The 16,890-nt window shown below is 40.7% G+C and overlaps 2 protein-coding genes across 7 annotated transcripts; one reads left to right on the top strand and one right to left on the bottom strand.

Moving 5' to 3' along the window:
- The first annotated feature begins 315 nt into the window (after positions 1–315).
- Positions 316–14,720, top strand: tpd52l1 (tpd52 like 1). 6 transcript variants are annotated; one of them, XM_068708865.1, is made up of 11 exons: positions 316–538; positions 2,597–2,704; positions 3,787–3,942; positions 5,589–5,609; positions 6,865–6,980; positions 7,075–7,223; positions 8,618–8,719; positions 10,357–10,371; positions 10,897–10,935; positions 11,664–11,724; positions 12,453–14,720. In XM_068708865.1, exons 1-11 carry the CDS (start codon positions 520–522, stop codon positions 12,573–12,575), a joined length of 909 nt encoding a protein of 302 aa, XP_068564966.1. In that variant the 5' UTR covers positions 316–519; the 3' UTR covers positions 12,576–14,720. The 6 variants fall into 6 exon arrangements, with proteins under 6 accessions (XP_068564966.1, XP_068564961.1, XP_068564962.1 ...); XM_068708860.1 differs by lacking the exon at positions 3,787–3,942 and having other exon boundaries at positions 323–538; positions 2,597–2,695; XM_068708861.1 differs by lacking the exons at positions 3,787–3,942; positions 5,589–5,609 and having other exon boundaries at positions 323–538; positions 2,597–2,695.
- Positions 14,227–16,701, bottom strand: hddc2 (HD domain containing 2). Its single transcript, XM_068708866.1, has 6 exons — positions 16,623–16,701; positions 16,049–16,170; positions 15,766–15,868; positions 15,583–15,651; positions 15,324–15,462; positions 14,227–15,099 (listed from the first exon to the last, which is right to left on the bottom strand). Exons 1-6 carry the CDS (start codon positions 16,695–16,697, stop codon positions 14,960–14,962), a joined length of 648 nt encoding a protein of 215 aa, XP_068564967.1. The 5' UTR covers positions 16,698–16,701; the 3' UTR covers positions 14,227–14,959.
- Between the last annotated feature and the right edge of the window lie 189 nt (positions 16,702–16,890).

The following is a 16,890-nucleotide window of genomic DNA, read 5'->3' as shown; positions in this document are numbered from 1 at the left end:
TATACACTTCAGAGTGAACTTGCTCTGCAGCATTTAGATTCATGTTTTGACACTAAAGATACATTTTCATTTTGTACATTTATTTTTAGTAAGCTTTTGAATCCAGCGTCACTGTAATTGTGTATTTATACACTGATGTTTTGCTACTTCTACTCAAGTAAAATATCTGAGTACTTCCTCCACCGCGAAACAAATACTCTTATTATGAATTTAATTTTGGGATTTCATGAGTAAACTGAATATTGTTGTGTATCCTTCTATATTCCTTTCCTATCAAAGAATATGTCCAGTTACTCGTGAATTATGCAAATTCGAAAAAGCGCGAGGCCCATTGGCTCGTGTTCCAAGCTCCGCCTTGAATGAAAAACTGACCCAAGCGCGTGACACCCAAAGGAACCCGAGGAAACACGCCGACCCCGGAGCCGCTATCGGCCGGTGCTGCGCGTGCTGCCGTGTGTGTCGTCTCGGTCTCAGGAGGTTTTTTTTTTTTTGGGAAAGTTCACCTCGGCTCTCGCGCTCATGGAGACCAGACAACAAGGTGAGTCGGTGTCGGTGTTCATGTTGAAGACAACTCTTTATTTTGATCTGATAATGAAGCTGCACACGTCACCGTTTTCAGGTTGGAGGAGTGGAGGAAGAAATAGTAGCTATAATAAATACAAAATACTGGGAATTGTCAAAAAATAAATGGAGCGATAAATTCATTCTGCACGTGCGCTTAAATTATAGTCTAATAGTTCAACTGGCATGTATCATTTTATCATTTCTTCTTCAGTATAATGTTTCTATAACGTTGACATACAAACGTGCCATTCATCAAGCTGCTCTTTCTGAAGACATTTCTGATGCAAAGCTGCTTCAGGAAGCACATAATTATACCTTTTTATTTAATTTTACAAATAAGTATCCAGACATGAAGCTCCAGACACTTGAATACAGCTGGCCGGTGTTCTGTAGGTTTCTGTTAATGTTTATTCAAGAGTTCAGTCCTGTGGCTGGACACTGTTTCCTGTCTCAGAGTCGACCTGGTATTCAAATGCACGAGTTTCAGGCGTTCCTGTGTCATTTGTAGATCCGTTATTTTCTATTTATCTCTGACATCAATTCCATCGTGCTCTAATTCACTCCTGCATCTTCACTTTCTTTGCACAATGCAAACACTGAGCCATGTGAGAGGTGTGCACAGTGCCAACCACGTCCTTTGGCCTTATCTGGCTGTGAAGGACATGATGTTGTTCTGACACAAGTGGCATTAATACAGCGGGTACTACTTGTGCTCACAGTGACCGGTGCTTTTGCAAATTTACTGGAATATATTTTTTTAATTTACAGTCACAGTCGACCGTGCATGCAACAGTTTGTTGCTCTTTCAGTCAGCTAATGTTTTACTGAGGAATGGGGATTTGAATGTAAAAACTCACTGGGATAAAGGTAGTGTTCGTTTACACGGGTAGCTAACTGCATTTGGTCTTATTGCATATATATATATATATATAAACATATAAACTGGGAGTCAGCAGGACTTTGTGTGGAGAGTTAGAGGCTGTCTTGGGGCAAAACAAATCTTTAACTTTTCCATTAAACCTGATAAATATGAACTCTGTGTGTCTCGATATGAGTTTTATTTATTTAATAGAAATATGACCTCTTAAAAACGGCGATTATGTGTTTTACAAAGAGTATTTAAGCTCTGAAACATGGACTGAACAAGGTTCATATACAGTATGTACAGCATTGTTGTTGTTGGTCATGCTGAAGGCTACTCGGCCTCCGGTTTGACTTCAATTGATTTTGCAGCCATATGACCATCCCCAGGCCTCTGATTTAGCATAGCCACATGACCAGCGGGCCAAATGGGAGTCTTGTGACCAAAGGTATTTCCCCCCAGAGAACAGGAGGGGGGGGGGGGGGGGGGGGGGGGACAGGGAATGGAGACTATAGATACTTTTCATCGACTTTACATTAAAGCCAGATAGCTTATGAAATATATCACACTATATTCACCTGATATTCACCTGCTTTGAATGTAATGTAAACTTGACACTTGAATGCTACTGTATGCAACCTCTCATGCTTATGTTTCAAACTGAAATCTATTACCTTTCTTTTGGTTTACCAGCCTAAATGGAGAAGTTGAACCAGAAGGAATTCATTGTCACTGGCTGTACGTTGGTCTCTTCCTCCTGCAGTGCTGTAGTATGGTGTAATGAGATTTCATCAGCAAACGGGGAACTAGGATTGCTCAATAACCTTTTTTGTGTATTCTTGCTTTATTGTTACAAACGACACCATTGTTATCTCTGCAGGGGCATATGTTTCGTTCCGTGGCATGAATCAGGAAAGTCCTGTTTTAAAACCGCCCCAATGAGCTCAGACCACAAAGGGTCAAAACTTCCTGTTCCCGTGCCAACGCCGACTCTGATAAGCTGCTTGTAACAGACATCACTGTTATCGAGTTACTGACAGGGTGACAGGATGGACACTGGACAAACGTGTGTGTGTGTGTGTGTGTGTGTGTGTGTGTGTGTGTTTTTGTGCATGTGTGTATAACCAGTCTTCTTGTCTCCTCTCGCCCTGCTGCCTTGCTCTGCTGCAGAGTTGTACTCTGGTGTTCTGAGTGAAGCAGTGGTGGACTGGGGCAGCATGGGTCCTGGAGAGGAATGGGTTAACTCGTCCAAACACCAGGGAGAGCGGGGTAAGACTCATCTCTCCCAGATAAAAACCTAAATAAATAATAAGATGGATCCGCGCTGAATCACAAGGTGGGTAAGGATGCTGCTGCTGCACATCACAGGAAGTGACGGCGAAGCGCAGCTGGTGACCGCTGACCGGGATGTTGGAAGAAGTGCAGCGTGTTTCAAGATCAGTGCAGCAGCAGTTTTCTTCCTCACGTGATTCAGTGTTAATATAACTGCTACTAGTCAGGACAGTGAGTGAGTGTGGTCTTTAATTAATCAATTAATCATTTTAAATGCCATTCCGCTAACTTGAGGTTTTTAATTTCCGACAAATTGACCTTCAGAAGTAACTTAACGAAAGTAAGACTTTCTCTAAAGCAGGGCTGCAACTAATGTTCTTTTTTTTTTTTTAATAAACTGCTTATTAATCATTGTGTCTATAAAAAGCTACAAGACTGTGAAAGGTTTTCATTAAAAAAAAAAAAAAAAAAATCTCCCAGAGCCCAAGGAGGCTTATTTAAAACAGAAGAGACGAGAGAGACTCAAAAGGTAATTTATTATCCAAATAGATTTGGATTAATATGATTCAGGTCAGGGCTGTCCTTGACCCAAATATACAGTGAATATTAATACAGCTTAATAATTGATGCCCCTTTTAATGGCACGTCATTGAACTATTCAAGTATGATTCAAATTTGCTGTCGGGGCCCCTCAGCTGTTGCCCAGTTGGGAGTCCAGCCTGAATTAGAGGGCTAGTATAATGTATGCTGGGCACGATAAAGACACAGAGTGTATGCAAGCGAAGGTTTAATGACATAAGATATTTAGTACCACATAAAATAGAATTGGCATCTCCGTAACAAATGAATCGTTGATTACTTTTCCACAAGCTGAGACTTTTAAAACTCGCTCACCAGAGGGAACTTCCTGTATTTTTCTTTTTTTTGTCAATTAAGTAAAACGTCATTGAAAGGCGAGTCGTCAGTTGCACAATAAGATGAATCAGGCGCTTCCTGTCTTGTCTACTGAAACTGTGTTCAACTGTAACTTTGCTCAGGTTTGAATCGGGCCGTGTTTTACCCCTCTGACGAGAAATCGGTTAAAAGACGCTCATATGGCGGAGACGCGGCTCCAAATGGGGAAAACCTGACTGAGTGGAGTAAAACGTCCCCATCAGGGGACGATCAGTGGGGCGAGACATCAATGTCCCACTCTGACAGCTGGGCCATGTCCACCACTTGGGATATGCAGCTGGACAGCACAGGTGAAGAGGGATAGACTAGAACTAGAGCCTGTAGAATAGAAAGTCTCCCAATCACTTGATCACCTGAAGTCACAATAGAGCTGCTTCTGAGTCCTTTTGGTTATATCTATTCATTTGGGGGGATTTTATATTATAGTCTTGTCTTATTTTGACTGTCAGGCCAACCAATAATATGACAAAATGATTTAAATCTTGGCAGATCAGGCTTTAAACTGACATTGACCATGTTGGGCTTAAATCAAACAAATACAGAACACGTAAACTAAAAAAATAAAAAATCGACAAACCCAAATAATGAAAGCAAGAGACTTTATTTTTAGTGTTTTGGTCAAACCGTTGTGTGTCAGAGGAAACCCTTCTAAAATCCTGGCATTGTATGTCCTAGAACATGATTAGCAACATCTGTGATGTACAAGAAGCAGTTTACAGTGGACGGTTAAATTCAGTGGAATAATAGGCCCACTTGCACAAGATAATCACTTAGCAGCGTTCGGCAAAGTTGCCTCTTCACATTGCTTTAAAATGTTGTCGCCCGTGACCTGAAACTTCTCATCGATCCACTCCGCTTAGGATCTGAGCTTTAACCAATTTCATGCAGTGAACCATGACTGGGATCATTAACTTGTTTCAGCATTCCTCCCATTCCTGACAAATGGCGACGCTACAGCAGTGTATCCAATGACAGGGACCATCTTTCTTAACCAACATCTATTACTATCCAAACCATTGGTGGTGATAGTAAAAGAAGCAGCTTACGCACTGTGCCTTTTGTTTCCTTCGTGACAAAACTATATACTACATGGGACTCTTATAAACACTACTTGCATCTTTCAGACTTGATAGAAACCCCCAACACACACACACACACACACACACACACACACACACACACACACACACAGCCTGTAATAGCAAACGTGCTCATGTCCTGTTTACTTTTATACAGTAGTAGCTTCTCCTTTAAGTGTAGTACACACTGTGTTACCTAAACACCTGTGTGAGCTGGAAGAAAATCAGCGGTCGCTAAAAATAAACTTGCTTCATCTAAAGAGAAGCCATTGCAACTTATCTTGAATGTCAGTATGTTACATTTAGCCCTAAACATGTTCATAAATTCACCAGCAAAAAAAACATTACTTAAGAATCCTAATTTAAGTGGAGATGGTTGTTGTTGTGTTGAGTTCGTAGCATGTTGCATCCATCTCTCAGGCGCATTTCATGTTCAAGTTAATGAATGAAACCGTTAACGTTTCATTGCAATTGCCTCCAATTAATACTGAACTGAAGGTGTTTAAATGAGCGCTCTTCCTGGCGTGTTTATGGTCTGCTCATGGCCACGTGGACATGAATAAAGACTCAGATCTTATCTAACAGACATGAAAAGCTTCCGTCTTAGCCGCAGGGGGTTTAAAAGTCCAATTGTCCTGCTTCTGCTGAGTGGTGTGACTGTATGCAGAAATAGCTACTTACTATAGAAAGGCCTTCTGGTGTGTAGTGCTACACTTGTGTGAAATGTAAATGTGTTTGCAGCATTTACTGTTGAACCCCTTAGATGTTCAAGTACCTTTTTAGCAGAATTGTGTTATTTGTCCGTCTTCACTAACCTTACGCTGTCCTCACCTGTCTTATAATGCTGCCACATCAAGAGAGAGGACACCTCACAGCAGGTACAGTAATTCTTTTCCATTCTGTAAAGAAACTGTGTTTTCTAGATACAGTTCACGTGCAGAACGTTCACATGTCCACTACGAACATAAAGCGATGTAATTACCTGCATGTATTTGCATTTCTTGGGTCGTGTGTAAAGTTACATGGTCGTCCTGCTGCTGTGTGGTACCTGTCTGTCATGATTTACCTTCAAAAAATGTCCTGCAACAATACAAGGCTAATCAGACTCAAACAGTTTGTGAAAATCTCTGGTCGTTCAATCAGGTATGCAGAATATTGCAAATTACGAAGGGGAAAACAAATCACCATTCTGCAAATTGATGTTGATGGGTTCGATGTATTTCTGCTGCGTCATATGAGAGTCAGCAAACGGCTCCCTTGCTCTGCATGAAAGCAAAGTTTCATTCATAAACACATTTGAAATGTATGTTTGTTGTTTCTTGGAAGTGCATGTAGTGGTTTAGTTATGGATCAGCGTCTAAAGAGTGTGTGTGGGATTGTGTGTATTTTGACACAGTGCTCTTTCCAGAAGTACCGTGTGGAAGTAGTAGAATAAAGTGTTTCTGTGAAAAGCAGAAAGAGGGAATATCTTCTAAAGACTGTTTCATAATGTGTTCAGTTTTGGTTCCACTAAAATCCAATATTGTAACTTTTAAAGTCAATCTGTCCCCAGAAACAGCATCTTGTTTGTTTGTGTGTGTGTGTGTGTGTGTGTGTGTGTGTGTGGCAGTCTGTAGTGTCCGGCAGCAAGATAATCCACCTCAGTTAATCCAGATTAAAACTCTACAGTCTGCCGCCACAGATTACATAACTGTCAGAGGCACAGTCAGACATACAGACAGACAGACAGACAGACAGATATGTGGACTCAGACATGGACGCCGTCACTTAGCAGCACACAGTCAAAACAACAAAATTGGAAAAAGGGAGGATACATTTTAAAAAAAGTAGATCAAAGCATTTTGTCTTTCACGTTTAAATTAAAGTACAAGGTAGTTAAACTTGTCATTGACACCAATAAGAATTACATTACATCCATTTGTCAGACCCTTTGTTAGGTGCATGTATATGGACAATAACTTGTCAATATTAATGACAAATTAAAGCTTTTGTTTCCAGGAGCAAATGCAGATTTTTTTTTACTGTACTTAAATTTCTTTACATCATTCACAGGTCTTTTAACCTCACCGTTTTACAGTTCACAGAGAGGTTTTAATTAACTTTTCTTCCTGTGTTTGTGTACATTTCATTCAGGTTTTTTGGACTCTGAGCCATTGAGGGAGGCTGATGAAGACATGGCGTCAGAAGTCCACTTAAACTCCAGCTTGACGGAGGAGGAGAGAGAGGAGATTCAACAAGAGTTGGCTAAAGTATGTTCGCACGTGCACGCTCGGAATAAACAAGAGGCGTTGTATCGTATGAAGACCGTTAAGCAGCGCTTTCTCTCTTTTTGTGTACGTCCAGCTGGAGGAGGAGATCAGTACGCTGAAGCAGGTTTTGACGTCCAAAGAGAAGCAGCACGCGGAGCTCAAACAGAAACTGGGCATGACTTCGCTGAACGAGCTCAGAAACAACTTAAGTAGAGGCTGGCACGACATGCAGACCACCACAGCGTAAGTACATGTGCGTTTTTGTTTTTGACAGCTGACCGATAAAGAAACGGTTTGAAGGATTGATTGAGTTAAAGTGAAGGGGAGGAAGTGGACGAAATGGCTTTTCTGTTTGCTGTCAACAAAGATGCCCTTTACAGGACACACAATACAAAGAGTAGGTAGTTCTGTTTTCTAACAGATATCACAAACCTAATTCTAAAGACATAATCCTCTGCTCTTATCTGCACAATATGTGTAATTGTTATCTTTGTTGCACTCACTGCAACAGACATCATAAACCTGATTAAATACACATGCTACACAATGCTAAAGGCTATTGCTGACCCCATGACACAGTTAACATATCTCAATGAGTTTTAACTGTATTATCGGCAGGGAAAAGACATCTGTGATGTTCCACTCAACCAGGATAGGACTTTTTTGACGAGTTTATTTTAGTGTGCAGAGAAATAACCTAATTTCCTCGTTAGACTATGAGCTATAAGGTCTCACCCAGACACCAAGAGACAGAGAAGAGCAAGGGGATAGTCTCCAGAGGCCTCCCTTCTTATCCAGTTACACTTCAGCCTGAAGATCACTTTACACACACAGTTGACGTCCTCATCTATAATGAACCAGTAAGGCCACATGAGTGTAAGATCCTAGAAAAGCTCGGTAACACGGATGTGTGGAAGTTATCCATGATGCAAATCCATGATGCAAATATAAACAAAATGGTCGGCCACACTACCGAGCTTTAAAACACAGGACAATACATTAGTACAGCTCAAATTTATATTGTCAGAATAAACCTGATTGTAATTTTTAAAAGCAAGATCAATGAGTGATGTTGACCAGTAAGTCTAGGGCGGTGGCTTTGTTAGGCAGCTCGATGTCGGTGTGTGCTGTATGTGTGGAGCAGTATGTCAAGAGGAAATATTCTTGCTTTTTAGGGAAAAGGTTGTCTGTCTGCTTGACTGACTTAAGTATCTTGATAATATATCGAGACTTAAGTATCTTGATAATATCATATTGAGACTTAAGTATTGTGTCTTAAGAATCGTGATTATATTGTATCGTGACTTAAGTATTTTGATATTATTGAATCGTAACTTAAGTATCGAGACTTAAGTATCGTGATAATATTGTATCGAGACATAAGTATCGTGATAATATTCTATCTTGACTTAACTATCGTGATAATATTCTATCTGGACTTAAGTATCGTGATAATATTCTACCTTGACTTAAGTATCGTGATAATAGCCTCTGGTGATTCCCACCTCTTCTGATACTTATTATTATATGTGTGTTTACGTGTTTGTGCCTGTCATATTTGCTGTATCCATTTGTATGAATACTGTATTTAGGGAATAATAATGACATATTTTCAATGCGTCTTCTTTTTGTCTCAGCTATAAGAAGACATCGGAGACGCTGTCCACAGCCGGACAGAAAACCTCAGCTGCCTTCAACACACTGGGCAGCGCCATCACCAGGAAGTTTGGGGACATGAGGTACACAACCATGTCTATTTTTACTGAACATTATCTGTGTTGACTTAGGGTAAATCATACAAACAGTGTGGACACAAGTCACCCACTGAATCCGGTTGCTTTGTTGACAGTTGCACTCTGCTGGACACGTCGTCACGTTGTCTCCTTGAGGCAGGACAGGTGTCTTTTGCAGCCATGGTTGTATTTCCCCCGTCATAAACACATTTACATATCCAAACAGCTTCATAACCCCAGCCTATCTATTCACCACTGATGCATTCCCACTTTTATCTGATTCACATGTTTTATATCCATCGCCGTCTCTCAGAGAGTTTTGACTCTTTGCTCTATCCTGCTCGGGGGGGGGGGGGGGGGGGGATTGAGATTATGTAATCCCACTTTAAGCTGCTTTCTGTGGGAGCTGAAGGGCCAGAGGCAAAGTCTGTCCTCCTCGGTCACTTTCTTTTTCTTGTCCTGTCTCTTTGCCTCTCTGTCACTCAGTGCTGCTCTGTTTGAGACACTGAAAGTCAACACAACACAGGCCTGCATTGTTCTGTATGCAATAAATACGGCACTGTGTATGATGACAAGAAAAAGCTAGAGAATGTGGGCCTGTGTGACTTCATGTATGTGCCTTAGGAGGCGTATGAAAAGATGATGGGAGGGACAGCCGCGTGACAACATACAGTAAAAGTTGTTTATTTGTTTAAGCAAAATCAGTTTATATATTTTAAAAAAACATAAAATTGTAAAACTGTTATATATCCTGTAACGTGTTGACAGTGGCAATGCTTTAAAGACTATATATATATATATATATATATATATATATATATTGTATATATATTATTGTCACTGTGTACACTGCAGCTTATTATGTTTTTGGAGTATGAAGTACAGAAAGGAAACAATGTTTTATCTTTGGTTATTCCAGCATGGTTGGTCTAGAGTTACTGTTCCCTCGGAGGTATGTCCCTGTGGTTTATTCATGGTGTGCATAGGTTTGGGATTGTGTGCACACACAGTGAGCATGTTTGTATTTTTATTTGTGTGTGTGTTTGATGTGTGTTCTTGCAAGTCATTTTGTCATATCAAGTATTTTCCCACCATTTAATTCTCAAGGGATACAGTCTATCATGCTGTCTGTCTGTCTGTCTGTCTGTCTGTCTGTCTGTCTGTTTGTACGTTTGTCTGTCTCTCTGTTGTTTTTGTGCAGTTAAATATCGGCCACTGTTAATTCTGCCACATTTCTCTTTCAACACCTAACTCTTTATTCTTTCATCTGCTGTGTGTCTGCGTGATCACATAGATATTTGTTTTGTGATCATCATTCCATTCAGGGTCTCCTCTGAGTGTGAGTGTGGATGGGATTGCTGTGTTTTTGTGTGTTTACAATGTTTATCTTTAATAGAACATTGTCAGTTTGTCAGCACACCTGTGTACAAGTGAGATAAACTATAGTGTTACTGTAGTTCTCTTGCTGCCAGTTTACTTCCCCTAACAGATATGAGTTGGTAGTTTACCTTTTTATGGCGACATTGTTTGTATTAATAACATGAATGTTCTGCCCAAGTGAAAGAGTGACTGTGACGTATACGAGGCCTGTCAAAGTATCTGTAAAAGAGATTGTTTTTCCATCTTTCTCAATGCTTCCCAAGGTCCAACTCGATAGGGTAAGAATCACACTCTGATTGTGTCGCATTAGTTGTTCCTCACTAAGGAGTCTCAACTCACTGATGACTGTTAGGAGTGGGGACTCCAAACATCTGAGTCTCAATTGCTTTTCTCATGTCTGAATCAGATCGAATTGACTTTGGTCTCCGATACTCAAAGAATGCATGTAAAACCATACTGTTTTTGGCAATTTTAAATTATTACTGAGTTGCAGCCCTTCATGATATCATACCATGATGTAATCTCCTCTGGTCTGTGTCGAGGTCGGAGCTGTTACTCTACTTCTCTACCAGTTTATTGATCACATTTACTCTTTTCTCTCCATTTCCTCCTCTAATTGGCCCTGCGACTGACTAAAGAGCACAATGTCAAAAGAAACGCATAAAAACAATGATTTCTCCTGCTGACTGTGTGTGTGTGTGTGTGTGTGTGTGTGTGTGTGTGTGTGTGTGTGTGTGTGTGTGTGTGTGTGTAACCTGTGCTAATCGTTAACTCCTCTCTCACCACGCTCTCTCTGGGGACAGCTACTCTATCAGACACTCTATGAGCATGCCCACCATGAGGTAACCACTCTGCTTTCTTTCTTTTGTGTGTGTGTGTGTGTGTGTGTGTGTGTGTGTGAGAGAGAGAGTCAGTTTATCTTTCCTCTGGTCTTTGTATTCTTCATGTTGCATAAACACCTGGTCCAGTGCTGCTTCAGTGTGTCAGGAGTTGTGTTTTTGGGTTGTCCGTCCGATCTATTCTCGTTAACGCGATTATATCTCAGGAACGCCTGGAGGGAATTTCTTCAAATTTGGAACAAACGTCCATCTGGACTCAAGGATGAACTGATTGGATTTTGGTGGTCAAAGCTCACTGTGACCGAGCGTCCGTCTCACTCTCGTGAGCGTGACATCTCAGGATAATTCAATAATTCTCTATGCTAATTATTATAACTAATTATGATTTCTGTTTGGCACAAAAATGATGAAGAGATGACATTTTGGACAGACATGGATGTAAATCTGCAACATGACTGGTTGGCAGAGGCATTTAACCGCGGGGCAGTTGTTCCAGTTTATAGAAGCGACCTGTTTATAACGTGTGCCTTCCATTAACATTTATTTACATACCAGAGATGTTTTAACATGATATCACTGTAAATACTTACTGTTGTATCACAAACAAACGGGTCATGAACTACCGTTGTAGTACTTTCATTTTAGCAGAAAATATTTTTGAAAATAGCTCAGCAAATTGTTTTGGGTCGTAGTTCAATAATATTAAATGTCTTCCTTTCTTTTCTTTCCAGAAACTCTCCCAGCTTCAAGTCTTTTGAGGAAAAAGTCGAGACTACAGTGTCCACTATCAAGGTAAGCGCTGTTTGAGAGTGTGAGAGAGCGATATTAAGCATAATGATGGAACAAAAACATGTTCTCTTCTGAATGGTCTCTCACTTATTTCAAGGCATTCAAAATGTCTTATAGTTTTATTTTGAAAGCTTCTTGTCCACATTTCTGTACCTAGTGTCTGTATGCTGGAACTGCTGGTTATCTTAAGCAACTATTTGCTAGTCCTGCCAACAGAACTATTGGCAGTCACTAATTAAGAGCATATAAAGTACCGCACAGAGGAACGGGTCATGTCTCTGAACGTTACAAAGCGTCGGTGAAGCAGAGAGGACTGAACACTGTAATTAGCTTACACTCCTGACTCTTCGCAGTGAGCCTGCTGGTTATTTATATTCACACTGATCCTGATGCAGTCTCTTTGTAGGCGCCGCTGTAAAGACCACCATCTGCTTTCTGATTTATTTTATCACTGAGCAAAATGATAAATGTTTCTGACTTTTAATATCACATTAAGGATAACGGGGGCCTTTTTTTTTTATTATAGAAAACTAAGCACTTCTTAGCTGTTTAAATTAGTTCCTGAAAGTTAACATTTCCGCTTTATAGGTTCAAATGAAACATCCCTCTCATCCTCTTATGTGCTCACTGGCATTGTGTGAACGTGGAAGTCTTTTTGCCTGCTCACCCCGAGCAAAAGAGGAGCTCTTCAGTCATGACGGCACATTTCATGTTGATGCATTTTTCCACAGACAAAGGTCGGCGGTCCGGAGACGGGAGGCAGCTTTGAGGAAGTCCTCTCCTCCGCGGCGCATGCCAGCTCTCAGGACACGCCCACCAACAACTTGACGGACAGCTTCGAGAGGCCGTGTTAGAGCCTTCAACCAGGAGCTCGTGTCGCACACGTACTCGATGCTCTGACTGAATTGTTACAGAATGCTTTTGTTTGATCGCGTTAACGCAATGAGATGCTTTTGCGAACAATCTGGCGTCCGCTATTAAGTCTCCTTAACACTTGGATGGAATTTCCTGCAACCTCGAATGCTTAGATTGATAGAAAATTGATGCGATTTCTGGTTTGGACCAAAAAAAAATGTAACCTGAATATTCTAAAGCAGCAGCTGTCTCCTTTTATTTTGAGACGGCTAACGTCAGAAGCGTGCACTAATAAACCTAGAGAGCCTCTCAGATTATCCCACATGTAGCTAAAGTGAATCTGTTGATCACTTTGAATGTTACCAAGAGATCAGAGCGGGTTGATCTTGTTACAGGACTTATTTTCAGTGCGGTGGGTTTAACAAATGAGAGATTATTGATTCCTTCATTTGCTGTGGAAATTTGACTTCACAGCCACGTTGGTGCAGAATCAAAACTCTACATAACTACCAAAAACGACATTATTAGGTTATTATTAGAAATACAGTTAAGTGTTTGTATAAAAATCTACCTTGTACTTTGTACTAAAACATAAAGAAATATACATATAACCCATATTGATCCACCCAGAAGTCCTGGGTGTATTTGTAAACTCGTATAAATGATTTTACACTAAGACAAACGATCTTAAGATTTAGTTATGGCACCTAAAACAATATCTTGTGGGCAGACTTTGCAAATAGAGCCAGTCGTACTACTGTTTAATTTTTGTTTATTACAGCTGACACATTTCCGGCTGCTAACAGTTAGGGCCGGGACACTATTTCAATGAGTCATACTTATTATGGCATGTTTAATGAGTCTGTGCATTCACACCATCTAAGACTAACTAGTCTATAGGAAGAAGTGAAGCACCGACTGCATGGCTGATGCAACATCTGATTAATCACTTCTGACAACTGAGTCTAATGCTGGAAATAAAAACACTGTTTTCTCCAAACATCCGCAGTTTAAACTGGACATTCAGGTTAAGCTCGGGTTGAACTGCTGTAGCTCACATTAGTGCTGGATTCACACGCGGGTGTAAAACGTGACATTTTAACCCTAAAATGGTCCCGATAACGTAAAAGCCTGTTGTCTATGTAACTAATACACGGTAAAATATGAATATGACATCGTGCTGCTGCTTGATGTTGCTTCAGGAGCACAGATCAGATTTTTAACTAACTAATCTGATTAATGCTGAAAGACGATATGCCGTATCATTTTTTACTGCTCGTTATGAAAAGGTTGGTGCCACAAAACATTAACAGTCTAATTTAATGTTTGGGTAAAAACATCCTGTTTTTCTTTAACGAATCGTTCCGTTTTCAATACATAAACCGCTGTGTTTCTGCTTTTGTCTTTCATGTGTTATAAGAATCTATTTTCTTTGCTGTGGTTTAAGACACGAGAAGAAATGTTCAATAAAAATCCTGTTGAAGCATTCAAGGGCTGACGGATCTTGTGCCGTAAGAAAAGGTTGTCTGACCCGTCACCAAATAACGGAGGTGTGCATGTTGAGTAATTAGAGAATTAACTGCAGTATATATTTGACCTTTGTGTATTGTGTTGGTTTGAAAACAAACTGAACTAATCTCCAGCTTCAAGAACTTTTTACAAATGTTTTTACTAAAACTCTAAAACCCAAAGACATAATACATCAATCTGTATCCATGTGATTAATCACACACCATTATACATTTTATATGACCGATGCATCGATATTAAAGATCAGTTAAACCAAACCAAACATCACAAATGACTGATTCTTACAATAAACACTGACAACTTTGACTGAACCTGTCGAAAAAAAACACATTAATAAATGTAATAATGTGCTGAACTGAAGTTTTATGCAACAAATTAACAAATGACATCATGTGACCACGGTTTTCTCATGCGTCAAACACTGAATTCCTGAGTCTGTCACTAACATATTCTGAATACTGTACAGTAAGATCAGCACCATTGTTACATTTCATAAAGGATAACTGTATAATGAAACATCTGGCAGATAGTATACATATATAACATGACAAAATGTAATCCAACATGTATTTGTCAATGAACTGGAAACAATAAAACCTGTTGATGTAAAGAAGTATTGGAGTTTCTCTCTACATTACATCTGGGCATTGATATAAGTTGTATTCAACCCATTTTTAAGATAATTTCATTACATTTTGACAGTTTTCTCGGTTGATCTGTAGCGAATGCTTAAAAATGAGGCGATGTAGAAGACAGCTGAAACTCCCAAAACTATTTTCCCACCATGATCCCGTGATGTTTGTTCATCCTCGTACACGCAGTCTGTCTTATTGCCTCTACTCCTGCGTTAGAGTCACGAGGTGTGCGGCGTCCTACGTGGCTGTGAAGATGCAGCGCCGGTCGTCTTTATTTCATCCGTTTTAGTCACGTGACTTCCTCTCTCTTCATTCAGAGAGCTGAGGAGCTGGAGCACGTCTGGGTGGTGGAAACGGCCTGAGAGACAGAATTCAATTCATAAAAAGTCTGCATCTCATGTCAAGAAAGAAAAGACAACCCATCAAATGTATATATGCACGCATTGAACAAATGACGCAGAGAAAAGAAAAGAAAGGCGATCGATCCCCTGGTGCCAAAACGTGAGACACTTAAGTGATGAGATCCAGCGAAGAAGAGAGAAACAGATGTGAAACAGATGTGAAAAGGAGAAGACGACTTGCCGTTGGTGGAGTCAAAGAACTCCTGCAGTCTTCCCGGCGTTCCCTCCAGCTCCTCATACTCGTGAGCCTGCAGGATCATCTCCAGGAGGTCGAACTGTTTCACCAACCTGGCCTCCTGGCTGCTCTGAGTTTCATACTCCTGCAGAAGGAAAAAAAAACACATTCTGGTATAATATAATCAGAACGGACATGACAGACAGTCTCCTGTTAAGATACGTTTAACGGTCATTTGTGAGCTACAAACACAACAGAGGCGTACCTCCCAGAGCCCGTACATCTCCTGCTTGAGTCCCTCCGGCAGAAGAGCTGATAGACGTCTCATCGCTTCCTGAGAGAGGCGGGGAAATGAGAAGATTTCATTTAAACCATCATCAACTCCACTCAACGGACTCTATTGTGTTCAGAACATGCATCAGTGATGTGAGCGATGGCGGTCCCTTGCCTCTTCTCGCCTGTGTTTCTCAGCTTTACTGATGTTGTCCGATGGAGCGATATCTCCCACAATGCACTCTGCCATGTCATGAACCAGAGCCAGCTTTATGCATCTAAAGTATGAGCATGATAGAAGTTAGTATTCAAGTATTTTGCGAACCATCATACTAGGACTACGCCACATAAGCAACATGCTGTGATGAGTATTCATGCTTTTTAAATGATATTGAAGAGCTCCGTTCATCCCGGTGGATTGGAAGAAGGTCTGGGTGCAAGATGTGCGAATGAAGTACCTGTCCTTGTCCACTGTGGGGTCTGTGATGGTCAGAGACATCATGGCCATGCGGTACATGTGGTCCGATACACTCTCTGGATTCTGTACGTTCCTGTACACCCATCCAGTCCGTGGGACCCTCTGCAGGTAACACCAACCACAACCCACACGTTATCAGTGGCACAGAAAAGGGGAAGTTTGTAGACACTGACTTCACAACAAATGTTGTTTGACTGCACACTTTATAATTTAAGACATTTTAAACAAAAATCCACTGGCTGCAGGTCCTGGAAGGAGCATGTTTCCTGTTTTTGTAGTCTTTTGAGATAATGTTTGTGTTTTAGCTGTTGATTGGACAAAAGGACACAGATACGATTTGCTTATTGTTGTAATAAGATGGTAGTAGTATGTGTGGGTGGGGGTGGGCAGGGAAGGAATAGATAAGCTGCACTTTGGGACAAAAAGCACTGCCTTGTAGCTCCAGCAAAACAATTTACAAGCTACAGATTGAGCGTTAATACACTACAGATTATTTGTTGTTCATTTATTGGTCAGGGACCAGATCAACAGTGGAAGGAGTTTGGGCGTCTTACTTTGAGCTGTCCGATAAGTTTCATGAATTGCAGCATATTGCTCATGCCGGCAGTTGTCTCCATGGTGGCCGCCATTACTGCTGGCTGACCCGGATGCAGACAGTAGTCTGGCGGTGTTTTGCTGATGTAGTTGCGTAAAGCAGCCGCTAGATGGAAGCATCGATTAGATAGAGATAGAGGTACTACACCTAAATGCTTTGTGAGTTTAGAGCTATTTTTTTATTTAGGTGATTTAATGTTTGCCATTCATTGGATAACTATTTGACTT

Source organism: Cebidichthys violaceus, unplaced genomic scaffold, assembly GCF_023349555.1.
Source record: "Cebidichthys violaceus isolate CVI_PGR_0920_01 unplaced genomic scaffold, fCebVio1.0.p SCAF_14, whole genome shotgun sequence".
Taxonomy (NCBI): Eukaryota; Metazoa; Chordata; class Actinopteri; order Perciformes; family Stichaeidae; genus Cebidichthys; species Cebidichthys violaceus.
The sequence above is the reverse complement of the archived record's forward strand: the minus strand, read 5'-3'. Positions and strand labels throughout refer to the sequence as shown.

Bases quoted from the DNA above. Each gene is read 5' to 3' on its own strand.
- tpd52l1 (XM_068708865.1), top strand. The intron at 2,705-3,786 runs ATCTCTCCCAGA...CGGTTAAAAGAC, and splicing joins GGGAGAGCGGGGTAAGACTC to GCTCATATGGCGGAGACGCG. The intron at 6,981-7,074 runs GTATGTTCGCAC...GTGTACGTCCAG, and splicing joins TTCAACAAGAGTTGGCTAAA to CTGGAGGAGGAGATCAGTAC.
- hddc2 (XM_068708866.1), bottom strand. From the start codon at position 16,697: ATGGCGGCCACCATGGAGACAACTGCCGGCATGAGCAATATGCTGCAA. The intron at 15,652-15,765 runs GCAAGGGACCGC...CGCCTCTCTCAG, and splicing joins AGAAACACAGGCGAGAAGAG to GAAGCGATGAGACGTCTATC. The intron at 15,463-15,582 runs GTACGCCTCTGT...TTCCTTCTGCAG, and splicing joins AGATGTACGGGCTCTGGGAG to GAGTATGAAACTCAGAGCAG.